Genomic DNA, 27,964 nt, shown 5'->3' with positions numbered 1-27,964 from the left:
AGGATGATGAGTGTGTTCATGACTTTCACATGAATATTCTTGATATTTCTAATTCATCTAGTGCCTTGGGAGAGAATATGTCAGAGAAAAAACTTGTTAGAAAAATCCTTAGGTCCCTGCCTAAGAAGTTTCTATTGAAGAAACCCAAGACATCTGCAACATAAAAGTGGAGGAGCTTATTGGGCCACTTCAAACTTTTGAATTGGCTATCAATGATAGATCTGAAAAGAAGAACAAGAGCATAACTTTTATTTAAAATTTTAATACATTTTATTTTTCTTAATAACGAAATTATATGAACGGAAAAATGAAACTACTTATCATGATATTGATTTATCAATTCACTTTATCAGCAAAAAATATATATTGTTGATCTAAAATTTTTTAAAAGGTCTTATTTTAGTAAACGAGAATAACTTTACAAAAACATATCTAATATCAAAATAAAAATAATGTCAAAATATAAATATATAATATTTATACAAAAAAAAAATGCGATTGATTTAAATATGGAAAAAATTATAGACTTAAATTTATTCTTTTTTAAAATAATAAACTCTTTTAGTTTAAAAAAATTATCATATATCTATTTCATTTTTATTATATTTTAAAATCATATGCGCGGACCACTCGTGCGTTCTCACGGATATCCCACTAATTCTTTTGAAAGACCCGTACATATTTGTTTGATTAGATAGCAAAGGAAAGACCGTACATATTTGGTTGATTAGATGTTTTTTTCATTTTGTAATGACAATGATATTATTGTACCCAAACTCATAGTTCATCCGTAATCACCATATCCTTACAAGTTGAGAGTTACATAGGAGGAGTGCATGAGTACTGTTGGACCTCAGATTTTTCTGTTTATTTTATTTTTTATTGCTAAAATCTGAATAGTAATATGTTTATTTGTTTTTGCCAAAATTTACTAAAGGGGGAGATTGTTAATTCTCTATTTTATGGTTGGCTTTGATTTTAGTAAAACAAATTAGGCAGAGACATGTTAAATAGGATATTTTAACTTGCAAAAAAAATATGTTGAACAAAGTGTTCTATCAACTTCAACTGGTATAACATGTTGAACAAGATGTCCTATGCAGGATCATACGACATCTTGACTGGATGTAAAGTTGGGCTTTTGGAATCTGTTTAGATTATTACATATGCACAATATTTAAAGAATATTATGCAATCCAATGTGGCGCTTAATTTAAAGATAAAAGATTTTATCTGTTTTTCAAGATGTATGATTAGTTTCTAAATATGGAGATTATTTAGGAAACTAATGATTGAAGACCTATTTTTATGGAGACGCTTTTGCAAATTTTTACCAGTTTCCTTGCTGCATTTTAAAGCCCAAATCTATACCAGGTGTGTGCTTTAAATAGAAGAAAACAAACCTAGTTTTTAGTGGAACTTACGAGATTATAGATTAGGGTTTGTGTGTTCATTGTGAGCCTCTCTAACATCATTCTTGATAGAAGAGTAGAACTGGTATCATTGTGTTGTAAGTTCTGTCATTCATTCATAAGTTGTTAAGTATTGAATGGTTGTATGTCACTTAGGTACCGTTGATACATTGATCTAAATGTGTGCTACTTGTTTATCAAGCTATTATTCTTGATCGAAGCTTTTAAGCAAGATTAAGTATTATTATTGGTTAAGGGGTTTCTTAATTAAGTATTGCTATTAATTGAAGAATTAGGTAAAAGGTCGTAAATATCAGTAATTGAGATTGATATTGTGAGACATCACTGCGATGATTGGGAGTGAGAGGGGTTTCTCATATCTAAGAGGTTTTTAGGTAGAAGTTGCATTGGGTAGGGATTAAGTGAGAAGTTGTAAATCAGAGGTTGTTTAGGTTCGAATTGATACTAATAATAGTGGAATTCCTTCTTGGCTTGGTGGCCCCCAGAGTAGGTGTTATTGTACACTGAATTGGGTTAACAATTCTGTATGCTCAGTTATTTTTCAGCATTGTTTTAAATCACGTTTACCTTGTCATTGTATGTTGTTCAGAGAACAATGTCTCGACATCTCTCAGGACATTTGAATACCAGAATTTCAATTTTATCAGAAGGTAAAGTAACAATATTCCTAGTTTTATTTGAATGCAATGCATTCATTTCTTCCACCATCGCCTGACGCCAATTAGGATCAGTCATAGCCTCACCTGTAGACTTAGGAATAGACACGAAATCCAAAGAAGACACAAAAGACCCATATGAAGTAGAAAGACAATCATAATTTAAAACACATGCATACATAGAATTTGAAGTATGAGATCGAATACCTTTTCATAATGCTATTGGGAGGTCAAGTTCAAGTGACGTAGCTGGAGGAACAGTTGGAGTAGGAGATGGTGCTGGTGGATTAATATGATCACCTCTAACTTTTGATGGACTGGGTGTTCGTCGCTGATAGACCTCTAATGGAAGTTTAATGGATGTGGAGAAGACAAAAGGGACATCATGAGTATCTAAGTTACAAGTCTCGTCGGATGACACCGAGGCAATGAAAAATGGAGAACCTTTAAAGAATGTAACATCAGAAGAAACAATGAATAATTGAAGTTGAGGACACAAATAATGATGTCCTTTTTGTATACATGAGTAGCCTAGTAAAATACATTTTAGAGATTTGGCAAAGAGTTTTTCTTTACCTGAACTAAGACCATGAATAAAGAATGTGCAACCAAAGACGGGAAGTGAAATGGGGTAAATGTCATGTTGTGGATTCAAGATAGAGTATGGAATCTGATCTTGAAGGACCGATGAAGGAATTAGGTTGGTAACGTGATAGGCTCTGAGGAGAGAATCATAAAAAAAAGGAAGATACATTGTGGTGAAGTAAAAGAGTTCATGCTGTTTATACTAAATGATGATTCTCTCGTTCAATAACATTGTTCTATTTTGGTGTATGAGCACATGATGATTGGTGAATAATTCCATGTGATGTTAAAAAAGATTGAAACTTGGATGACATATATTCACAAGCATTATCAGTGTGTAAAATTTTAATGGAAGTGTTAAACTGGTTTTTAATTTCAGCATAAAACTCTTGGAATATATGAAAAACATCTGAATGATTTTTCATTAGAAATAACCAAGTACATCATGAGAAATCATCGATGGAAGTTACAAAATAGTAATATCCTAAGGTATATTTCACATGACTAGGACCCCAAATATCAAAATGAACTAAAGCAAAAGGTGGTGCAGCACTTTTATTTACTCGTTGACAGTGAGTGCTATGAGTATGTTTGCTTAATGTACACAACTGACACTTAAAAGATGAAAGCTTAGAAAAACCAAGAACTAAAATATGAATTTTATTAAGACTATGATGACCCAAGTGTTGATGCATAATGTCTTGAGAAGCAATTGAACCACATGCCACCAGTGGAGATAAATGATACAATTCTCCAGATTCACTCCTTGCTCCAATCCTGGCTTGTATGTCGATCCTAAACATAAACAGAATTATTTTTAAAAATGACAGAATGGTCTAGGGTACGAGTAAGCTTGTGAACATATATCAAATTAAAGAACATAATCTAAACAAAGGTTTGGAAGTGGGTGTGCCTAACTAAGGCCTTGAACTTTGATTTTAGAAACATCAGCCACAGTGGCAGAAGGAAACGAATCATAATAAGACAAGTGAGATAAAAGAGATTTATTATTAGTCCTATGATCAGAGGCACCAGAGTTAAGGACCCAAGGACCAAGAGAAGATGTAGATACAAGGGCTATAGGATTACACGATTGAGCAACAATGACAAATGATGATGGTTGATGGGTTGCTTTAAATTGGAGGAAATCATTGTAATCAACAGCAGGAATTATAATGTCTTTAGTTTTGTCCATTTGAGCGACAACAATGGGCCATGGTTGTCGTTGTTATTCTCTTGACTTTGTACGATAATCAGCTTCAATGTGACGGTAACGGTTGCAACAATTACAACGAATACCATGACGTTGTCCACCCCTTCCCCTGGTTCGTCCACCATGGCCATGATAGTGGGAAGCATAAGTATATGGTTTAGTGGGATGTGGAGTGGAGATCGGTCTAAAGGCGTGAGGTGTAGCCAAACACAATATTTATTCACTAACTGCTTCATAGTTAGAAACATTGGATCCTGATAAAATTTGGTTTCGGACGGAATCAACCTCTGATGGTAGTCCAACAAGTGTCACGATCATGAAATATTTACTTTGTTGTTCAGCAAAGTTGTTGGATCTTTGTTAAAAGGTATTGTGGTTGTGAAATTTGTCTTTAGTGGAAGTTATTAGAGAGATAAGTACAGAATCAACAGATTCTGTGTTATACTGCTCAGCATAATATTCATTGTAAATAATAATCAGTAATTAGCTATTAAGAATTAGTAATTAGTTATCTTCTACCATATTTAGAATTAGCATTTAAAGAGAGAATAATTGCTCTGATTCTCAGGCCAGAATTAGGATTATTAATCTGTCCTTGTATTCTATAAATACCTTTTATGTATTACTTACTGACATATCAAAGAAATACAAATTGTTTTTGTTTCTGTATGGTATCAGTTGCTAGAAGAATTCCTTAGGTTTCTTTCTTTTGCTTCCGTTTTTTTCATTTTTTCCATCCCACATAATGTCTGATCACTCGTCTGATACAGAGTCCCAGCATTCGCCCAAACATTCTTTACCTAAAACTAAAATACCTCAATCTGTCAGGACATACCATGAAAACCACCCTGTTCATATCACAACAATTCGACTGAACGGTCCTAATTATTTTCGGTGGTCACAGTCTGTCCGTTTGTATCTCAGGGGGAGAGGAAAAATTGGCTACATCACTGGAGACAAGAAGCAACCAGACAAGGAAGGTGCAGACTATGATAGTTGGGATGCTGAAAATTCCATGGTCATGACATGGTTAGTCAATTCCATGACTGAAGAGATAGGTGCAAACTATGTTTGTTATGCTACTGCAAAAGATCTTTGGGAAAGTGTCTCTCAGATGTATTCTGATTTGGACAACCAATCCCAAATTTATGAATTAACTCTCCAGCTTGGAGAAATTCGTCAAGCTGAAGATTCTGTTACCAAATACTTCAATTGTCTCAAGCGTATTTGGCAAGATTTGGATCTGTTCAATGTATATGAGTGGAAGTCACCCGAGGACTGCAAGCACTACAAGAAGATGGTGGATGTTCGTCGTGTCTTCAAGTTTCTTGCAGGTCTAAATATTGAGTTTGATGAGGTTCGTGGCCGAATTCTTGGCAGGAATCCTATCCCTCCAATTGGTGAAGTATTTGCTGAAGTGCGTCACGAAGAGAGTCACAGGCAGGTGATGCTTGGAAAAAAGGTTGTCATTGTCCGTCCACCAGTCGAAGGATCTGCATTGGTTGTTCCTCAAGTCAATCGCAAACCTTTCCCTAATCCAAGAGGTGGTGACAAGAACCATTTAGTTTGCGACTACTAAGGTCAAAATCGTCACACTCGGCAAAACTGTTTCAAACTACATGGTAGGCCAAATAATAGAAAAGCTGGAAGGTTTGGTGACCGCCCTACGTCTACAACCAATGAGTCTGACTCGTCTCCATTTACTAAGGAGCAAATGGATCACCTTTTTAAACTTCTAAAGTTCAATTCATCACCTAATGTTCCTGTTGGAACAGTGGCACAAACAGGTAAGAATTCTTGGGCATTATCTGTCCAAAACCACTCCAACCCTTGGATAATAGATTCAGGGGCATCTGAACATATGACCAATTGCTCTCATTTATTCATTTCCTATTTCCCTTGTTCCGGGTCTGAAAAAGTAAGGATTGCTGATGGTAGTTATTCTAGTATTGCAGGCAAAGGCAGCATAAAAATTTCAGAGCAAATTACTTTGCAATCTGTTTTACATGTTCCTAAATTTGCTTGCAATCTTCTATCTGTTCATAAATTGTCTAAGGACACTAATTGTTCTGTCATTTTTCGTTCTTCCACTTGTGTTTTTCAGGACCAGAACTCGGGGAAGATGATTGGAACTGCTAGAGAGATGAATGGATTGTACTACTTTGATGAAACTCCTCTTGGAAATGCAATGGTTTTTGGTTTAAACAGTGCAACTTTACCTCCCGTTTCAGATCAAGTTATGTTATGGCATAAAAGATTAGGACATCCTAGTTTCCCTTATCTAAAGTATTTATTTCCAAAATTTTCCAAAGAAATATATTCCTCACAATTTCATTGTGAAGCTTGTCATTTAGCTAAAGATCACCACGTGTCTTTTACTTCAAAAGTTTATTCTGCTTCGCAACCTTTTTATTTAATCCATAGTGATGTTTGGGGTCCTTCAAAAATTAAAACTATGTCTGGAAAAAAATGGTTTATGACATTTATTGATGACCATACACGTGTGTGTTGGGTTTATCTCTTAGAGAAAAAATCTGAAGTGGAACAAAGGTTTAAAGATTTTTTTCAAATGATTGAAAACCAATTTCAAACTAAGATTGGAATTCTAAGGTCTGACATTGGCACTGAATATTTCAACAAATATCTAAGTACATTCCTAGTAGCTAAGGGGATAATTCATCAATCCACTTGTCGTGATACTCCACAACAAAACGGTATTGCTGAAAGAAAAAATAGACATCTCCTCGAAGTTACTAGAGCTATTATGTTTTCTATGAATGTACCTAAATATCTTTGGGGAAATTCCTTATTAACTGCTTGTTACCTTATCAATAGAATGCCATCTCGTGTTTTAAAATATGAGACTCCTGTGCAAGTTTTACAAATTGGAAATTAGCAGTGAAAGAAGAGATGGATGCTCTAAGGAAAAATAATACTTGGAGTATCACTGTTTTACCTCATAACAAAAGGGCAGTCGGATGTAAATGGGTCTTTACAGTGAAATGCAAGGCTGATGGAAATGTAGAGAGGTACAAAGCAAGGCTAGTCGCAAAAGGTTTTACTCAAACTCATGGTATAGACTACCAAGAGACCTTTGCCCCTGTTGCTAAGCTTAATTCCATTAGAATTCTTCTCTCCCTTGCAGTAAAATTCAATTGGACACTTCATCAATTTGATGTTAAAAATTCCTTTTTGAATGGAGAATTACATGAAGAAGTATATATAAGTTTACCTCCTGGATTTGAAGAAAATCTTGGACGGGACAAAGTTTGCAAATTGAAAAAGTCCTTATATGGATTAAAACAATCACCAAGGGCTTGGTTTGAAAGATTTGGAAGTGTTATTAAGAAACATGGTTTCACCCAAAGTCAAGCAGATCACACATTGTTCTTTAAACATTCAGATGAAGGTAAGATTGCTATTTTAATTGTGTATGTCGACGACATTATCATGACAGGAGATGATGTTAGCGAGATAGGTGATCTAAAGAGAAGACTTGAAGCTGAATTTGATATCAAGGACCTTGGAAAATTAAAGTATTTTCTCGGGATGGAGTTTGCAAGGTCTAAGGAGGGAATCTTTCTCAACCAACGCAAATATATACTTGATTTACTCACAGAAACAGGGATGACGGGGTGTAAAGCAGCTGAAACACCAATGGATTCCAATGTAAAACTGAAGGCAGCATCTAAAGATGAAGTGGTAAATAGGGAACGCTACCAACGACTGGCCGGTGGACTAATTTATTTGTCTCATACAAGGCCTGATATAGCCTTTGCAGTAAGTGTGATAAGTCAGTTTATGCATGCACCAGGACCTACTCATTTTGAAGCTATTTTCAGAATATTGAGATATTTAAAAGGAACTCCAGGGAAGGGATTGATGTTCAAAACAGTGGGCATATACAAGTGGAAGCTTACACAGATGCTGATTGGGCAGGTAATATAAATGACAGGAGGTCTACTTCAGGCTATTGTACTTTTGTAGGTGGAAACTTAGTTACATGGAGAAGTAAAAAACAAAATGTTGTAGCTAGGAGCAGTGCAGAGGCTGAATTCCGCTCAGTGGCTCATGGTTTTTGTGAAGTACTATGGATTAAAAAACTCATGGAGGAATTAAAGGTCTCTAGCCCAACACCAATTAAAGTCTACTGTGATAATAAGGCAGCTATTTCCATTGCCCATAATCCTGTCCTACACGACAGAACGAAACATGTTGAAGTGGACAAGCACTTCATTAAAGAAAAAATTGACAGTGGTGAAATTTGTATGTCCTATGTACCTACCACAAGTCAAGTAGCAGATGTTCTTACAAAGAGTCTTCCAAAGAGACAATTTGATGATATGGTGAGCAAGCTTGCAATGAATGACATATTCATGCCAACTTGAGGGGGAGTGTTGGAAGTTATTAGAGAGATAAGTACAGAATCAACAGATTCTGTGTTATACTGCTCAACATAATATTCATTGTAAATAATAATCAGTAATTAGCTATTAAGAATTAGTAATTAGTTGTCTTCTACCATATTTAGAATTAGCATTTAAAGAGAGAATAATTGCTCTGATTCTCAGGCCAGAATTAGGATTATTAATCTGTCCTTGTATTCTATAAATACCTTTTATGTATTACTTACTGACATATCAAAGAAATACAAATTGTTTTTGTTTCTTTAGTCTTTAAAGCATCAAGTTTGCTCAGATAGGCTTGCATATCCATATTCTCCAATTTCAAAAAGTTGAGTTTAGTGATAACATTGTAAAGATTGTGGAGATCATTGGGGAACACTTTCTTAGCCTTTTCCCAAACCTCATAGCAAGTGGCAAAGGCTTGGTATTGTGCTTGGAGATTAGTTGTTATGGAAAACCATAACACTGTGCATAGAGAAGCATTTGTTTGTTTCCACTTATCGCGTTTGGCGGCGGTAGTATTTTCTGATTTTGTAGTTAAGTGATCTTCATGTCCTTGGCCATGAAACCACATTTTAACAGCATCATCCCATATATTATAGTTGGTTGTTCTGGTTAGTTTCTCACACGGGATAAGTGGAACTTTCATAAAAGTGGCGGAATCCGTATCTCCCATGATTTTGGTTGTTTGGATGGAAAAACCGAGAGCAGATATGGAAAGAGCACAGGAAGACGGTGCCGACTACAAAAATGGTGGCGGCAGAGGCGGTGAGATGCGCTTTGTGGGGATGGGCAGCGCGTGAGATTCACGCACAGGCGGAGGCATGGCACTAGAGGGGTCAAAAAAGCCCAAAATTGTAAAGTCCTAACAAATAGGCCCCTATAAGGCCCTTCTTCTTTAGGCCCTTTACAATATAAATAATTTTTTGGCCCTATATTTCAAAGCCCCCTTATATTTTTATTTTTTATGGGGCCTAAGTAAGGGCCCCAAATTATAATTTGTTTGAAACTAAATAGTTTGAAATAGATATTTTTGAGAAAAAAAATGAATTTTTTGTCGAAAAACATAAAAATTGACTTTTTCGAAAAAAAATAACCGTTTTATTTCAAAAATAAAAAAATCGACTTTTTCCGGAAAAAAAATCGATTTTTTTTTAAAATACAAATAGATGTTTTTTTTCGAAAAATCGTTTTTTTCAAAAAAGAAAAAAGTTGACTTTTTCGGAAAAAATCAATTTTTTTGAAAATTGTAAAAACTCGACTTTTCTGGAAAAAAAACAATTTTTTAATCGAAAATATAAAAAGTTGGCTTTTTTTGAAAAAAAACTGAATTTTTATCGAAAATATAAAAAATCGACTTTTTCGCAAAAAATCGACTTTTTCGCAAAAAATCGATTTTTTATCAAAAATATAAAAAGTCCACTTTTTCGGAAAAAATTGATTTTTGTCGAAAGTACAAGAAGTCGATTTTCCGAAAAAAAACATTTTTTTCGAAAATTTAAAAAATCGATTTTTCCGAAAAAACTGATTTTTTTGAAAATATAAAAAATCGACTTTTTCTGAACAGAAATTGATTTTTCGTCAAAAATACAAAAGTTGATTTTTTCGGCAAAATCCCGATTTTTTTACGAAAATATAAAAAGTTGGCTTTTTTTGAAAAAAACTGAATTTTTATCGAAAATATAAAAAGTCGATTTTTTTGAAAAAAAAATCGATTTTTTGTCAAAAATATAAAAAAGTCGACTTTTTCGGAAAAAATCGATTTTTGTCGAAAATACAAGAAGTCAATTTTCCGAAAAAAAACATTTTTATTTGAAAAATTTAAAAAATCGATTTTTCCGAAAAAACTGATTTTTTTGAAAATATAAAAAATCGACTTTTTCTGAAAAAAAAATCTATTTTTCGTCAAAAATACAAAAGTTGACTTTTTCGGCAAAATCCCGATTTTTTTTACAAGTTGATTTTCCGGTAAAAAAACGATTTTTTTCGAAAATATAGAAAATTTAAATTTTGTGAATATAAAAAAAATCGGTTTTAAAAAATAATTTATTTATTAAAAATAAAAAAATATTTTTTATGAAAAATTAAAAAGTTAATTTTTGGTGAAAAAAGTTGGGCCTTGAGGCCTTACTTCAAAATTAGGGGCCTTTATTTTTAGGCCCCATTCATTTTGGGGCTCATTTAAATTTTAAAATTTAGGCCCTTTATATTTTTTATGGCCTTAAATATTAGGCCCTAGCCCTTTAAATTGACACCTCTACATGGCACGTTGGAAGGTGGATCGTGGCGGCGATTTTGGGTACCGGCTGATCGAGAGGAGACGATGCTGGAGGTATGGTTACTTCGCCGAAAAAGTCGTCGGGAGCGGTGGTGGCTCGTGCAGTACCGTAAGTGGCCGGATATTTTGCGGAAAGGGAAAAAAAATTCTCTAAAAGACAGTTGGTCAACCAGCTCTAGATACCATATTGTGACTGTATTTCTGTGTGTCGAATATGATCACACAAACTGTATATTTATATGCAAAATAGATATACACGTAATAATATAATTTACACTTATGACTAATTGAATAAAAATCAATACTAATTGATTTGTAACCGATTCTCAAGATTATATTAAGGGAAGTAAAGAGATAAAGATGATGCTATTTGGAGTTGGGAGGAGAATTTGTCCTGGATATCAATTAGCTTTGCTTCATTTGAATACTGTGTCGCTAATTTGGTTTGGAATTTTGATTGGAATGTTCCAAGGGTGGACATGTGGATTTGTTAGAAAAATAGGAGTTTACTAAGGTTATGAAAAATCCATTGCAGGTTCATATTTCTCCTAGGATCTAGATTATGTGTGACAAAATCCTTGGAATATCTCAATGACATGATATTATTGATAGTAAAATATGTTTACAATACAACTTTGGGTGTGTTTGGATTGGCGGTGGACAAAATTGATTTTGGAAGAATTGAGTTTAGTAGAATTGATTTCAATAGAATTGAGTTTAGAATAATTGATTTATGTTTGAATACAATGATATAGAAGTGATTGTCATCAATTAATGTTGTTTAGATAGTTTTAACAAAAGTGATTTTGAATTGGATAATTACCAAAATGGTAATAAATTTTAGGGAAATGCTAACGAGTGCCCCAGGGGCACTCTTTAAGGCCTTAAAATAGCAAGTTTTTATTGATAATATGTGTATTAATTGCCTCGGAAATTGAAATTGTTAACTTTTCTATAGAATATGTTCTTTAATTAGAATGCTTAAAGAGTGCCCCTGGGGCACTCATTTACAAATAAAAAAGAAAAGAAGTAATTGATAAAAATTAAAGAGGTTAAAGAAGGAAAATTTAAAAGAGTTGTAATAAATAATATATAATATATATAGAATTGATTCTACTAAACTCAAAAGCTAGGAATTGTAGCTTCTACTAGAATTGCTTTTGGAGTAGGAGAATTGATTTTGAAAAAGTATCCAAACAAAAAAAAATCAATTTTCAAGTTGAAGTGCACTAGAAGTGCTTTTGGGGCTTGTAGAAGCCAATCCAAACATGCACTCTGTGAAGTTAAACATTATGTGTAAGAAAAAAACATTCAATGTGGCAAAGTATGATGTCATTATCTACTCTAAACTAAATAATTTATCAATTAATAAATAAAACATAAATTATGAGTTAATTAAAGTAATAATCCTTGATTATTCTTACTTCCTAATTTACTTTGCTACTATTATAGATTATGATTAATTGGACAAGACTACTTTGAAGTCTTTTCTAGAAAAAATAAAATAAAAACAAAATTGAATAAGGTTTAACTACCATTCAACTCAACTACTTCAAATTTTTGATAGATGATACTGTCAAATATTCACATAACACATGATGAGCTACTACTCACTCTGCAAGTAACATCCAAAGCCTTGTTCATGGAGCCATCCATAATATCATCCACCATCATTCCCACAACTTCATGGTTTACACCCAAAAGGTATACTAATTTTGTTACATTTTCTATTTTTCATCCTTGTTGAGTACTAAATAACAAAGGAAGTAAAGTTTCAACATTTTTGTTATAACACATGGAGATAAATTTTGTAACCAATTTCGGGTTTTGTGTGTTTTTGCCTCTATATTTTTTGTTGTAGGTTACTTGGTATATTTTGTGTGATAAACTTGTTAACCTATTTGGATCGAGGCGCAATAGCTAGCAATGGTGTTAATGGTAGTAAAGGAACATGCACTGATGATGCTGTTACTTGCACTTCTGGTTCAGGAATACAGTAAGATATACCATTCTTGATCAGGCTTTACTTACCTCCCGGCTGACATATTATTACGAGCACGCGTCAAAATGGCTTGAGTTGTGTACCCTTCCTTGTATGCAGGGGGGACTTTAACTTGAACAATTTCGAAGATGGTGTTTTATCATCTGCTTTTTTGGTAGGAATTATGGTGGCTTCTCCAATATTTGCTTCTCTAACTAAAAGGTAATTATAGTAACCATTCAAAATGATTTAACGACGAAAACATTGGTATTGTATCATTAACTCGCAATTCGTAAATTTTGCAGTGTAAATCCATTTAGGCTTATAGGAGTTGGATTGTCGGTTTGGACTCTCGCAACCTTATTTTGTGGTTTTTCTTTTAACTTCTGGTCCATTTCAGTCTGTCGCATGTAAGTGGTTTCTTGTTTCTTAAGTTATATGATTTTGTCGCGTGTAATTGGTTTGTTTCCCTCTCTTTATGCTTTCGTTGTTCTGTATAGGCTTGTTGGTGTTGGCGAAGCTTCGTTTGTAAGTCTAGCAGCGCCTTTTATCGATGACAATGCCCCGGCTTCTCAGGTTTGTTTATATAATTGAACTGTCATAAAGAATATTGCTGCTCTTTCTTCTTTCTGGTGTAAATATCTATCTCTATCTCGTAATGTGTATACCAGAAAACAGCATGGCTTGCAGTATTTTACATGTGTATACCATTGGGATATGCTCTTGGATATATCTATGGTGGTTTGGTAAGTCTTTATCTTGTTTTCATACCGCTATTAAAGAATCTACTCGAGTATTTTACCTATTTTTGATTTATCGTTTGTGTTCGATTACAGGTCGGGAGTCATTTTGGTTGGCGTTACGCGTTCTGGATAGAGTCTATATTGATGCTTCCATTTGCTATTTCAGGATTTTTAATGAAGCCTTTAGAGTTGAAAGGTGCGTATATTTCTCGCATCGATTTATAATAAATCTCTATTATTGTTTTTCACATGTAAACTACTTTTGGATCAGGGTTAGTTCCTACCGATTCAATAAAGGCAGAAGAAGTACCAGATGATAAATCCAAGTTAGAACACATACATTCTGAAATAACTATTTTTTACACTTTTTGATTTCTCGTATCTTATGCCGTCTAACATCTGATTGATTCTTATAATAGTTCTACATCTTCAGTGGAAATGTTTGATGAGTTCTCGAGATTTCGGACTGATATGAAAGCGCTTCTGCTTAATAAGGTTTATGTTATCAATGTTCTAGGTACTTCTCACTTCCACTAATCTACTGCATCAACTGTTTTTTGTAATATTTTTCGATAAATTTGTGTCTGAAAGATGCTGTTTGGATAACTTGCTTCTCAAGGAACTTCACATCTTACTATCCTATGCATATTCATTTTTTAACAACCATATTTTACCGCGTCTCGTTATTTAACCGCGCGAGTTAAATATCTATGTTTAGGTTACATAGGGTACGACTTTGTCTTCGGTGCATACTCATATTGGGGTCCCAGAGCTGGCTATCATATTTACCACATGGTGAGATTTTGCTTCATCTGATGATCCCTTTCTATCATATTTATTTGTTATCAATGTATCGTGCTGCTTGTAGTAAAGTTGGTTTCTTTTTGTAGACCAATGCAGATTTGGTATTTGGAGGAATTGCAATGGTATGTGGAATAGTTGGCACATTAGCAGGAGGCTTTGCTCTCGATTTTATGAATAACAGTAACACCTTATCAAATGCATTTAAGGTTAGCATTCAAATTCGAGATTGGTTCGAGTCTTCGAGATATTCCTCTTCTCTGCATAATAAACAGTACTATTTTGCAGCTTCTCTCGGTGACAACACTTATTGGTGCAGCATTCTGTTTAGGTGCATTCTTATGCAGAAATGTGAATGGCTTTCTCGCTCTTTTGTCTATTGGCGAACTCTTTGTTTTCGCCACTCAGGTATTTTCCTCCCATCAATGAATCTTTAGCAGCTCTTCAGTTTTCGTCGAAATTATTGTTTGGTTGCGGTTTTCTTTTCAGGGTCCTGTGAACTATGTATGTCTCCATTGTGTAGAACCAAGTTTGAGGCCTTTATCGATGGCTATGTTAACCGTCGCTATTCATCTCTTCGGAGATGTGCCTTCCTCGCCTCTTGTCGGACTTCTCCTGGTCAGTCTTTTACAGACTACTCGCCACGGGTTGTACTGTTTTTTATTTACTACTTATATCATCATACCTTCCAAGGAATGAATGTTTTGGAAACTATTTTGCTGCATAATGGTAATGCAGGATAGTATTAATAACTGGAGAACAACTTCGTTGATCCTAACAACCATATTGTTTCCAACAGCTGGAATATGGTTTATCGGTATGTCATCATGTTCGAACAAACGCAATGTTGTTAGTTTACTGAAAAGAATTCTAGTTAGCAATTCTTATGAGATGTCATTATTGCAATGCACAATATATGAATATGACAGTGGTTAATGTGTATGTATATCTTGTAGGAATATTTGTGCATAGTGTGGATAGATTTGAGGATCATAGTGAGCATCAAGTGTGCACTATACCTTTGCTTCAAGAGAAGACTGATGAAACATCAACATCTTATTCACAATCTCAAGAATGCTGATTTTTCATAGTGTGGCTAGATTTGAAGAAGATAGACATCAGTAAAGTTGGCATACTCTCAAGTTCCATAATGGACTATAATGATTCATAGGGATATATGCTGCTAAATTTATGATCTTATGTTTGTAATATATCGTTCAACTCACTTCAATTCACTTTTAGTCAAAATCAATTTTACTCGATTAATTTGTCATACCACAGAACAAACGTAAATATTATAGTTTTATCCTTCCCTGCTATTAGAGTGTTATCTCATTGGAATGGAAAGTAAATAAAGAATGACACATAAAACTTAGAATACAAAAGCAAGATAGATGTGTTCAATATTTCAACTAGTGCCTAACCAAGAGGGCATTGATGTCAATGACATAACCAGAAAGCTCAATAGAACAGTTTGCTATTTCATAAATAGAATCGTAAAAAAGCATGAACAAGTGATACTCTTGTGCCAATGCATTTACACAAGTGACAGCTCTCCTGCAGGAATTGATCTCTTCACAAGTTTACTCCAAGACTCGTTCGTCTCTGTGATTATTTTCAATGCATAATCCTGTTCACAAAAAATAAGTTTTAGTTTAGACGAGCTTAGCCGAGACAAAATGAGGCCATTAACATTGAAGTGGATCAACAACAGAACGAAGAATTTATCGCGACAATTGCATTAAGACATTTGTGCGGCGAAAGTACCTTATTTACTGCCTTGTTGCCAAGACCAAATCTATTAGCAGGCTTCCCGTCAGGTATCTTGTAGTCTCTGAACCAGTCCCTAATTGCAGTGAGGGTTCCCTGAAAATAATCGAAGATTATATCATACACAAAACTCACCGATCATGACACCAACTAAGAATCATCATCAGCTAGTTTAGGTAATAGAGCTTACTGGAAAATGCTTCTCGACATCATCAACATCGTTCACAAGTGAAGCTTTTGGATCATCTAACGAAATTGCTACTATTTTCCAATCAAGTTCTCCTTCATCAATCATGGCTAGTGCAGCTAAGGGTTTGACCCTGAGAACCTCTCCTATCTTCCTTTGGCTTTCACCGATCTCAACCACATCAACTACATAAAGATAACAGGAATTTCAGGCACGCTTTGCGACAAATTTATTTATGTAAAGTTGTAGATAACGTAATGGAGAGCACAAGTATTGCTTATTTGAAATAGAATACCTGGATCATTATCTCCAAATGCTCCTTCAACTTCATGGTTTGCAAGAGTTGGATCTTCCCATGTTTGTGGAAGTAAGCCGTAGTTCCAATGTATATTATAGCTGGGAAGAATAAAAAAGAGCTTATGAATGCGACACAAATAATACGAACAAACAAAAAGAACAGTATGAGCTTTGAAGTTGTATCTCACGGGTAAAAACGAAGCTTCCCCTTTTTTATATCCTGTTTAATGGGAGTAAAAGGCTCGTCGGTGGCAACCTCCATCTTTGCACTGGATTCTTTTGGTATTTCAACAATGAAGTTGAAGATACCATCACCTAGCTGCAATGGAACATCATGCCATGGAGAAACCTGCAAATTTTACAACTCAATTTTAGTGAACTCACACTTCACTCATCGAACATTACCGTAAACTTTCCTTTTCTTCATAAGAAAACTCAACATGTCATTCCATACTAAGTCATTCGGTTAGTTACACAATTCCTAGCTGCCAAATTAAAGCAAATCTAAATAGCTAACTTGATACCTATCCTCGTGATTGTGGTTCTCTACAATACCAAAGATCGCAATCACGAGGTGACCATGATTTAAATCCTTGATGACATCTCTATCAAGATCAACTTGTGAAGTATATCAAAGTTAGTTAACACCACACTGAACACTATCCCTTAACTGCACAATCAATTGATGCATCTATCAAAGTAAGCAAAGCTACTTGTTCTAGGCCGGCCACATACCCAATTACCATCCATCGTATATAAGTCACCATGTGTGCAATTTTAGGTACCATTCTAATCATAATTCACTCTACCCTCTTCATTCACTCACTAATGACTTAGGCGTTTGAGTGCTAACCTTACAGGATTACCCCGCGCAGACGCAACTGCATCGGATCTGCACTACCACATCAAGAATCTACACTAACATTTCAGGTTCCCGAACGGAACACTCCTAAACCATATATACAACTCCTAGACAAAAAAGCATAGCTAAACTAAACAATTCCACCACCACCACCACCACCATCATCATCATCATCATCATCATCATCATCATAATCATCGCATCAAACAACAAGCCCAACATTAAAGGAACAAACTTTAAAACCCCAACATAACAAATTCATAATTATAAGCAAAACCCATCACCAAAACAATAAAAAAATCACAAAAAATCCAATACCCAAATTGATCAAACGAAAAAAAAAGTAACCTTTTTGCCAGATTTGTCATGAAAAAACACTCTATAATCAAGGGTTTGTGGCTGACCATCCTCCTTGACAGTAACCTCAGGGTAATAGATAGCCTTACAAGTAAAAGACCTAGTAGTCCTAGAAGCAACCTTGAGATTGTTAAGACGAAGAGCACGGCCACCAAGAAAGGGCTTATTGGTGTTAAGAAGAGAGTAGGTTGAGTTTGTAGCTATGGTAATCGCTCTGGTAGTGGCTGCCATGGTTGCTGCTGATGGTGTGATGGTGTTTGTTTCGTTTCAGAAACGTGAAAAAGAGTGTGTGAGTGAGAGTGTGTGAGGGTTGTTTCTGATAGGTTTTTGATTTGTTTTGTGTGGCACTGTGTCACTGTTGTGTTTTTTTGTTTTTTTATATTATTATAAAATGGAAATGCTTTTTTAGAAAATGGAATCTAAATTATGATTTGAAGCGCGTGTGAGATATTAAAAGTTTGAACCTGACGCAGTTTCTTGTATGTATTCATTTGTGATTAGTGGCGGCGGGGTGGGAAGCTCTAAAGTGGTCACGACGAGCATTATAGGGCGGACAAGAACCCGCGGCTCATTTTAAAACACAACTTATCGGGAAAAAAAGGATGGGAATACTTTTGAGAATCTCTAACTCCACCCTTGGAATCTCTCGGGCATCATGTACATTGTCAAAAATGCGTCTCTCTTTAGTTTTTTACTTTTCGAGTTTTTCCGTAATAGAGTTAGAATTCAATTTTTATGTGTAGAAATGAATGGATGGTTTTAGAAACAAAGTTTAGCGACAATGTAAGTTTTTTTTTAGGTGTAAAACGGACGATCAAGCCGCCAAAATGAGGCATTTAAGCCACTGAAACAGTGACAAACGTCAATGTTACGTCTTTGGAGTTTCAGAACGTTTCGTAGGTGCATCTACGGAACAAATAAAATATTAGGTAGTTACATATATGCACCTACGGAACAAACCCAATTTTTTGAAATGTTAGCTTGTTCCGTAGATACATGTACGGAAGAGTTCCGTATTTGCATCTACGGAAGTAAATTTGTTTTTTCTTTTCTTTTTAATAACTAAATTGTATTTAAGTCGATTTTATTTATAATAATATGCAGATGTTCTGGACCGGCCCAATCTAATCAATTGGGTCATTCCCGCCTTCGGCCCAATATGCGTCAGATCACACGTGGCGGTTTCCGTCCGACCAGACCGGACAAACTTGCCAAGTAATCGACCACGAGGACCCCTCGTGCTCGGCAAACAACCAGTCCACGCGTCTCCTAAATATCCGCCCCAAAAGGAGGAGTCTAATCCGCTCAAAAAACATCCTATAAATAGCCCTCTACATACAGAGGGTGAGGTAATCTTTTCTTACCCCAAAACTCTCTCACTTTGTTGTACCTTGTGGAATACATACTTACTTTGGCATCGGAGTGCCTTGCAGGTACAACCCCTTTTTTCTCACATCCATCATCCCGAACTTCAAGCCTTCATTGTTGTTGGCCACCTGATCTGCTCGGTAAGATCAGCAGACATTATGGCCGACATTCATACCGTATTATATCTGGGAGGAGTGCACAACATGCCTTTGTGCGACGTGCACGGATGCAGATGCTATCACAGGTGATAGATGGATCTGCTGTTCCAGCAGATGCATCTAATACATTTGTTGCAGCAGAGGTACATGTTACATCTGTTCTAGCTGTGGGGTCTTCCATATCTACTACCTCATCCTTGGGGCCTCGGGATGATGGTGAGGGTTTCTCACAGACGCCCTCTGTAACACTCCAAATCTACCCAACGTTTATATTTAAATCAGAGTGCCAAAATTTTGACTTAACTTGAGGTATTACATTCAACTTTAAAACCAACGACGGAAACAACTTAATTTTTAAACAGAAACATAGCACCAAAATAAAATAAAGGACTTCAAGTCTCAATGATTCAACTTTAATTAAGTAACTGCAATGGAAAACAAAACAACTTAAACTGCGAGTAATCATAGCATCTTTTCAACAACTTACATCAACAACAAAATTCTCAAAATAACAATCGAATTCAACTTGAAGTAAATAACAACATAAATTAAAACAAGCGTTCGTTTCCCCCCGAGTGCTACGTATCAGAGCAACGACACCCAAAAGCTACTAAATCATTGCTCCTCGTTACCTGCATGTTACCAATATAAAGGCAACGACGAAAAACAGAGAAAGGGTGAGATATCGAAAAGTATAAGCAAAAGTATGATAATTAATATATTAGACATAGAATCATACAATATTCACCATATTCAAAAACAACCACAATACAACCATCAACCAAGCAATAGAGCAATAACAACGACGTCAAAAGAATGCAATTCAACATGAAACTCGACTATGCAATGCATGTGGATCCATCGGAGTACAACTTTCAACTTAATCATATGCCAGGTTATCGAGGAATTTCAACAACTTTAACAGGGTTCCATCAAGGCCAACTTAATCAGGTGCCCTCAAGGCCAACTTAATCAGGTGCCCTCAAGGCCAACTTAATTAATGCAATGTTATGCGACATTATGCACGACATCCAAACAACAATATCACAACACATTCAGAACAATAACAACGGAAACACAACTTAACCGCAACTCCAACAACAACTTAGTCATGTATTAATTTCATCCACTTAATCAATAATGGTCATTCGACCTACGGCTTAAACATGCACACGAACCGGGACATTTCAACTCATTCGGTTGTACTTGAAAAATAATATATCCAACACCATTCCGACAAAACAAACCCAACCACAATCGCTTACTATTATGCAGGATCTATCACGATGAATTTCAATCGATTCCGAACATTTAATTTCTACTCGACGAATTTCAATCGATTCCGAACAACTAATTTCGACTCTTAATTCACTAAATCGGCTAGTTTCGGTTCTGTTATCACTCCTTGATTTTTTTTACTATCAATTATAGCCTTCTTACTGTTATTTAGCCTATATTTACTTATACTGCTATCTTTTGTATTTCTATTGTTAAACCACTTTTAGCTAATATAGGTAAATTGCTGCTATCACCAACTCTTCCACCTAAGTAATGCATTCTGCTGTTAACTTAATCTCATGATTCACCTATTTGTATTATCCGCATCAGTTCTTATAAATTTTACACTAAGTCTGAATTATGGTTCCACTCAATTCTAGTTACTACCTAATAATTATTCTAAGCAGATTACACCTAAACATTAGGTCCTTAAAGAAACAGTAAGACTAATAACTAATATATATATATATATATCACTACAAGAAAATTAGCAATTTGCGACAGTTAGTTTTGGCAGGTTACGACGGTTTGAACCGCCACAAATTGCAATGCGCGACAGTTGCGTAACTGTCGCAAAAATGTGTGTCGTTAGGGAGTATTGCGACGGTTGCTAAAACCGTCACTCCAACTGTCGTTATCAATCGCGACGGGTAAGAAACTGTCATAAATTGCAAGTAGCAACTGTTACAAACTGTCGTGAATTTTAGTTTGAATTTATTTTCAATTATGGTTGCGACGGTTTCAAACCGTCGTAAATTTCATTTGGTGTTTGGTCCGGTTTAACACTAACCGCGGAGGTTTATAACCCCCGCTAATATTTTAATTTTAAAAAAATAATAAAAAGCTAGAAAAAAATTAGAATATCAACGCAAAAAGTAAATAAAAAACATGATTCATTCAAATCTTAACAACAATATCTTCAAATCCACATAACATAGAATAATGAACATATCTAAATAATTGATCGTGGCACATATCTAAAACTCTACATAAGTCATGCATCATGATACAAACATAGTCTACACTCTCCACTGTTACAAGACATAGTCCTCCACTGTGCTACACATGGTCCTCCTACAGTTGAATGTGTGCGCCAATAAGAAGGTTCTTTGGTTTAATGTCCATATGAATTACATGCTTTCCTTGGCAATATATAAGGGCTCGGGCCAATGACACGACATATTGCCTCAACCAGAAAATAACAACACAAACTTGGTCAATTTAAGAATATAACCATATAACCAGTCAAATGCACATCCAATTTTTATGGTATTATATGAGTTACCATGTTATGTTTTTAGTATTTACTAGATATGTTAGTGCATATTACCATGTAAAGTTCACCTTTGGGTGCATACTCTAAAATCAAATAAACTCGTTTCTGCAATGAATTAGTTTCATATAGAAAAAGTTAATAGCAGGTAGTGTAATTAACCTTCTTCAAAATACACAGTTCGATTATAATTATATCAGCAGGAGTCAAAGTATACCTGATCATAAAAGTATCCATAGAGTCGCAAGATACGTGGGTGTCGAAGATGATTCTGTATTTCGACTTCTCGTCGAAGCTGATTGTCTTGATCTCAAATTGTCGAAAAATTCAACGATCAACGATGTAACAATAGCACAATTCAATGTCAAGACTCTGTAACCAATTTTGATGGGCATCTTTAACAATGATAAAATTTGAAAAGTCTCTAATTTTTAAATAATGGCTAGATTCAATGCACACTAATTAGGATACATGTGGTCTATGTATTTAGAAGAGTTTTGTTAACTTGGTTAAGCATCACTTCGTAATTATATCGAGAGATTTCAAGTTTTCAACCTATATAGCTTATAATTATTTCCCTCAACATGATACTTAAATCCTAATGAAAAACAACCATCATTTGTACAATCTTAACCTCATTGCAACAATTACCGACATTCCCTAGTGTTTATTATATGAGAGCTTAATGGCAAGTACTAATAGCACTTCAAATGCTAGGAAAATGATTAAAAACTTCTACACATCTACTATATATTAGGAAACAGCTGATATTACTACATAAATGAAACACAATAGAGAAAATAACTCAGAGAGTTAAACAATTTAAACAATGATGATATTAAGAAAAAAATTTATCTCACTGTGAGACCACTTGCAAGAGAATTAAACTATTTAATATAATGTTGATATTTTACCTGTACACTTATACATACATTAATAAATAATATGGAGCTAAAAGTAATCAAATAGCTGGAACTAAACAAAAAAGAACCAGTATAGTTACTACACATACACATTCCAAATGACACAATTATAGTGAGTGCTAGAGCTTGATAATGAAACACACAATTATTTGAACTTTGAAAGGCTTGGGGATTTTGATTATATTCTGAAGTATCTTATGCATGCTTATACTCTAAAAGTTTCCAGCCATGCAGAACTTAGTCAAAGAGAAGTAGCAGACATACACAATAGTTTTTTCTTTTTGAACAAAAAAGCATATATTAAAACATTCTATGTCAAGAATATCCAAAGAACATATTTTCAATTAAGGGAAAAAAGAGAAGGATTTTGCCAAATCTTTTCATCAATAAGACACCTAAATCATAGTTTCCCAATAGATCAAATACCTGCACTAATTATGTTCTGTAGAAAATGTAAGCATGAATTCTTTGCTCTTAGGTAGAGGAACTTCACGAAATCATTCATGATTGAGAACAGCTTCACCTGCATATAATAGTAGATGTTATTCTAAATACTATAAGACAAATAATTATCAACAAATAAATTCATGAAGCTCAAGCAAAATAAAAATTGAATTATCAACAAATCAAATAATTATCAACAAATCAAATGCAAAATTAGAAAGATCTAGAGAACCAGCAAAATAAAAACTGAATGACATTCACTACTTTAATGGCTAGAATTACACACTTTATAAACGGAATCAAAACGAATTCAAACAAGCTTCCACGGAATCGTGTTATTTCAACGATTAAAAAATATCATATGAGATTTTTAAAAGTATTAAAATCATTTCCGCAAGTAATTCAGCTGCCGCACATGCTTAATAGGCGCGTAAAGTTTTAAGAATTAATCTATGTTGAAAAATATATAGGTATCACACAAGAAATGAAGTATTTTTGTCACATTTAATATGTAAAAGCAATAGATATCAGCCACACCTTCAAGGATCCAATCGTCTCTAGTGATTCACAAAAAAAAACTAAAGAACGCGAACAAATAGCGAAGCATCTGCAGGGGAAAAGCTGCCTACAACAAAAACCAAAGCAGCAATCATTTTAGTTTTTAGTATTCCGTAGTTAGTACACTATACACATAAATCCTTTCAGAAGTATCAATTCCTATAGACTTCAGTAGTTATCACTAACATAATAGAAACATGTGTCGTATGGTACTTACAAGTTCAAGCCCTTAGTTTCCAAAAATGAAAAACATTAAAATTTCCATGAAGAACTAGAAAACAACTAATGTGAAAAACCGCCTCTTAAAAAATTATGCACTCTTAAACTACCAGTTCATCCACGAAGAGGGACATGACTTTCTCAATGAAAAGATAGAATAACTATCTCCAACAAGTATGAAAAAACACATCTTAAAAAAACACATATTAGGAGAGGAAAGGTTAGAACAGCCCCATTAGCACTGAATCTAAGTCTAATCTGCCTAAAAGCTACAAGTACAACCAAAACAAACAACCCCAATCACAAGAATCCACTTTAAAATCCATTAATTCAACTGGAAGGCTAAAAAGCAACACCTCACTCTCTCCCAAATCACTTTACGTCAAACAATATAGAAACCATGACCGCAATAAGCATTTACAAACAATTTAAACACCAACGACTTAACTAGAATTAGAATAGCAAGGGAAACTAATACAATTAAAATTAAAGCAACTTATTAAATATTAATTATCTATATTCAATGATCAAATCAAGAACACAGCAGGGTATAGAGCCAATGTCATCTTCCATTCTAACAATATTCTTTCCCTTTATTCTATCCAAATAGAACTTAGTTTACACAAATGAATAAATCAACAACATAAACACAATGTAATCAACATAACTTCTCACTTTTATCAACAAATATCCCATATTTCCCTTACATGAAAACACAGAAGCAAAAAAACATGGGAATTGAGTAACATTAGTGTGATTAAAGTAACATTATTTATTTATTAAGCATACCAGAAAACCCTCTTGCAATGAGAGCATGGTTATTTTATATAAAGTATGGATTTCTTAAGCATAGTAGAAACCCCTTTTGCTACAATACCTAAACAAAAATAATGTACAATGTTTACAATGGATTCATTCAAAACCCCCATCACCCAAAAATAAACTATCACTAGCATTTTCACAAAAACCCTTTCTTTCTGAACAACCTTTCCTTCACCAGAAACCTTCCCTGATCGAGTCCGAGATCTCAACCCTTCCCTCAGTTCTCATGAAACCCTAACTCTACAAAAACCATAACCTGAAGTAAACCCAATGAAAACGCATAAAATACCCATTCAATTCTTAAAAGAAAAAGCTTATAGTTACAACATCGTAGATAGATAGATATCCAGAGCGAGAGAGATAGAGAGAAAGAAAGATCATGATTCTCATACACACATAGAGAGAGAGACTAAGAAAGAATGTTCGAAGGTGAAAGACTGGGAAGAAAGAACTTAGGGTTTTAGGTTTTGATAGACTAACCTTTTCCTTTGCATTTTTTGGATGACAGCGGTGGTTTTCGTTTCTTCCGGTGGAGAGTGTTGGTTTGCGGTGAAGCTTTGCGTCTTTTGTGTTGAGAGCTTCTTTTGGTTTCTGGTTGAGAGGATCTTTGTGTTGTTTTAAGTGGTAATATGTTTTAAGTGAGAAAGGTAAAATGGGGGACGACACTTCATTTGTCAACCGTCACAGCCCTAGGTTTTCTAAACACTCCTGTAGCGCGCCGCCAGGGAAGGCGGTTCCAAAACCGTCGCGACCCTTCTATTTGGCAAGGTTTTGTGAGGAATGGGATAAGGCAGTTCCAAAACCTATCGTGACTGCTTTTGTATCAAGGGCGGTTCTCTAAAACTGTCGTGACAACCGTCGTAACAAGCCAAAGAGGGCAGTTATTATTACACTGTCGCAACTTATGTGTCGCAAATCCTATTTTTTCTTGTAGTGTATATATATATATATATATATATATATATATATTCACGTACAAGAAAAATGGGGAGAGAGGAAAAAGGAGGTGTGGGGCGCTCACCCCCCAAGCCAGGGGCGCCCACCTCCATTTCATGTTTTTTTTTATTTCTTGGCCTGAGGACGACCGTCCCTCCCCCTAGAGGCCCCCGTCTCACTTCCATTTCTTCTCCAGTTCTGCCATTGGATACGCCCAGAAACAATTTGTTCAACAAAATTCATCGATTCACCAATATATATATATATTTATATCACAGACTTGAATCAATACAACATATGCAAACAACATCACCCATAGAACAACTTAGTTTTGAAATTCCAGATCAACCGGTTGTTTACCCAGAAATATGGTAAACAATCGCTAGTTTCCTTTTTAAAGGTTACTTTTGCGGAATCAACTAGAATATTCCAAGACTAATTGCTTCTCTTTGTCTGTTACGTGTATCTAATTTGTATTAAATGTAGCAATAATTTTACAGTAAAAGAACACACTGAAATTTAAGGCTTTAAAGTAAATAAGAACGATAAAACGCAGTAAATGTACACTGAAAATGAAGCATAACGTAAATGATTGCATAAATTAAATTGGTGCGCATACATACATTCCAAAGCAGCACTCATTACTCATTTTGCACAGAGATTTGAGTTTCACTTGTGTTTTGTAGAAAATGCGGACCCTAAACTATTCATTTGAAACTTGCTTAAATAGTACGAATAAAATAACTACTGCTAACGGTCGACTAATTACTAGCCAACACGTGTCCTCGACATGCAGCATCTTCGTCTGTGAGACTTCCACGCGTCTTTTAGAAACTGCTAAAAAACCGTCTGAAACTGTTGCTTTTGACTTCTGATATCTTCCGACTTCAAGTCTATACTTGGCAAACGCCTAAGTTTTTCTACATATTTTAGTCGACCAGACATGGCAATTTGCCAATTTTAGTCGAACCACCTCGACTGACAAGAACTCTTTAGTCGAACTGTTTCGACTCAAGACATTAATATCTTGCACTTTTCTCAAAGGTCAATTATTAATATTTTGTACTATTAAATCCCATTTTTAGTAAGTTGAAACCTTAGGGTAACAAATTGCCCCCCAAACGGCTTCTTTCGACTGATATTTCAAAAGGAGAAAGATGGCGTTTTGTCTTCTTTTTAGGTTTCGACCTTTGTTATCCCTTTAACGCCATGATTAAGTTACGCATTCCCAGACACTAATTATTACCTAAATCCTAGGTAGTGGGCTATAACTGCTTCCCACTTTCTTGTACCAGTTTCCAAAGCGTTTTGACATGACTCTTGATTCAACAACTTCCTTTCCTCACGTTTCACTGACGTCATTACAACCCCTATATATATATATATATATATATATATATATATATATATATATATATATATATATAAGCTTCTCTTCCCTTTTTCTTTCTTCTCATTTTCTGTTCTTCACAAACATTTTCAGAACTTTTCTTCTACTCTAAACCCTAAACGTCTTTCTCTTTCTCGTTCTTTAACCATGGCTGCCACCATTGCAAACACCACTGTTTATTATACAGGTGCCAATCCTCTAGGAGCCATTATCTCTCGTGAAGAAGAAGAGAAAGGATTGGATTTCGTCCCTCAACCAAAACTCACGGAGGCTAAAGCCATTATCTGGCAGAATCAGATGTTGATTCCTTTTCAAATCACTGATAAGCTAATGGCTTTCTCAGGGCCTCTTCCAGATCCTCTTTCTCACCCAGAAAAGGTTAGCAAGTTCTTTCCAACGTTTCAAACTACAATGCCTGTGTCGTTTGATAAACAACGTCCCCTCGACCTGAAATTCATGGATCCCTCAGTGAGGGTGTTTCGTTCAACTCCTGCACCTGGCAACAAAGATTATTTAGCTTGGCTTAACAAGGTTCAAGCGAAGAAACAACAACGATGGGAAGAATTGGGCATTTTCGACGCTATCCAATTATCCAGAAATGGCCATAGGGTTTGTCCCCATATGTTGCTTGCTTCATTGTTTTTTTGGGAAGGTTCGACTAACACCTTCCATTTCCCTTGTGGTATGATGACTCCCACTCTTTTCGACGTGGCTGCCATTGTAACACCCCTCTAATAACCCGCGGCAAATAACAGTATATTAAATCAGAGTAACATGTAGAGAGGCATCACAATTATATAAATGATAAAACACGCGTCGGTACATATCATGCATTCACTGAAACAACTGAAATTATAACTCATTAAATTAAATCATGTTTTACACAGCGGAACCAAAACATAGAGTCAACATTCATCATCAATGTATCCGACTCAACCAACAAAACCAATTAGATTTATAATCAACTCAAAACAAACGTGTTCCCAGTGTTACATCTACCAGAGCATGACACCGACATTATAACTA

At 35.0% G+C, this 27,964-nt stretch overlaps 3 protein-coding genes across 8 annotated transcripts; 1 reads left to right on the top strand and 2 right to left on the bottom strand.

The window, feature by feature from the left end:
* Positions 1-12,113: 12,113 nt before the first annotated feature.
* On the top strand, positions 12,114-15,369 carry LOC131645046 (probable sphingolipid transporter spinster homolog 2). The gene is given in 14 exon segments (XM_058915703.1): positions 12,114-12,275; positions 12,433-12,567; positions 12,673-12,774; positions 12,858-12,962; positions 13,053-13,128; positions 13,224-13,298; positions 13,389-13,621; positions 13,715-13,812; positions 14,014-14,090; positions 14,186-14,305; positions 14,385-14,504; positions 14,586-14,714; positions 14,835-14,913; positions 15,053-15,369. Coding segments are annotated over 14 exon segments (1,611 nt in total). The 5' UTR covers positions 12,114-12,138; the 3' UTR covers positions 15,178-15,369.
* A 75-nt stretch (positions 15,370-15,444) lies between these two features.
* LOC131645047 (soluble inorganic pyrophosphatase 6, chloroplastic) lies at positions 15,445-17,930 on the bottom strand. Its single transcript, XM_058915704.1, has 6 exons — positions 17,561-17,930; positions 16,539-16,699; positions 16,349-16,449; positions 16,057-16,238; positions 15,864-15,962; positions 15,445-15,726 (listed from the first exon to the last, which is right to left on the bottom strand). The coding sequence occupies exons 1-6, from the start codon at positions 17,798-17,800 to the stop codon at positions 15,634-15,636; spliced, it is 876 nt and encodes a 291-aa protein (XP_058771687.1). The 5' UTR covers positions 17,801-17,930; the 3' UTR covers positions 15,445-15,633.
* A 3,221-nt stretch (positions 17,931-21,151) lies between these two features.
* On the bottom strand, positions 21,152-25,413 carry LOC131645045 (uncharacterized). 6 transcript variants are annotated; one of them, XM_058915702.1, is made up of 6 exons: positions 25,093-25,413; positions 23,551-23,638; positions 22,996-23,092; positions 21,864-21,949; positions 21,704-21,754; positions 21,152-21,559 (listed from the first exon to the last, which is right to left on the bottom strand). In XM_058915702.1, exons 1-6 carry the CDS (start codon positions 25,104-25,106, stop codon positions 21,488-21,490), a joined length of 408 nt encoding a protein of 135 aa, XP_058771685.1. In that variant the 5' UTR covers positions 25,107-25,413; the 3' UTR covers positions 21,152-21,487. The 6 variants fall into 6 exon arrangements, 2 of the variants coding, with proteins under 2 accessions (XP_058771685.1, XP_058771684.1); XM_058915701.1 differs by having other exon boundaries at positions 21,864-21,955; positions 25,093-25,411; XR_009296864.1 differs by having other exon boundaries at positions 21,152-21,754; positions 21,864-22,018; positions 25,093-25,411.
* Positions 25,414-27,964: the final 2,551 nt, after the last annotated feature.

The sequence above is a fragment of the Vicia villosa genome, linkage group LG1 (genome assembly GCF_029867415.1).
Source record: "Vicia villosa cultivar HV-30 ecotype Madison, WI linkage group LG1, Vvil1.0, whole genome shotgun sequence".
Lineage (NCBI taxonomy): Eukaryota > Viridiplantae > Streptophyta > Magnoliopsida > Fabales > Fabaceae > Vicia > Vicia villosa.
Note: the sequence above shows the minus strand (reverse complement) of the source record. Positions and strands in the feature narration are given on the sequence as shown.

Bases quoted from the DNA above. Each gene is read 5' to 3' on its own strand.
- LOC131645047 (XM_058915704.1), bottom strand. From the start codon at position 17,800: ATGGCAGCCACTACCAGAGCGATTACCATAGCTACAAACTCAACCTAC. The intron at 16,450-16,538 runs GTGAGATACAAC...TATTCTTCCCAG, and splicing joins GGGAAGCTTCGTTTTTACCC to CTATAATATACATTGGAACT. The intron at 15,963-16,056 runs GTAAGCTCTATT...GATTATTTTCAG, and splicing joins ATGTCGAGAAGCATTTTCCA to GGAACCCTCACTGCAATTAG.
- LOC131645045 (XM_058915701.1), bottom strand. The intron at 21,956-22,995 runs GTATTTGATCTA...CGACAATTTGAG, and splicing joins ACAGAACATAATTAGTGCAG to ATCAAGACAATCAGCTTCGA. The intron at 21,755-21,863 runs GTATACTTTGAC...AATTCATTGCAG, and splicing joins ATGGATACTTTTATGATCAG to AAACGAGTTTATTTGATTTT.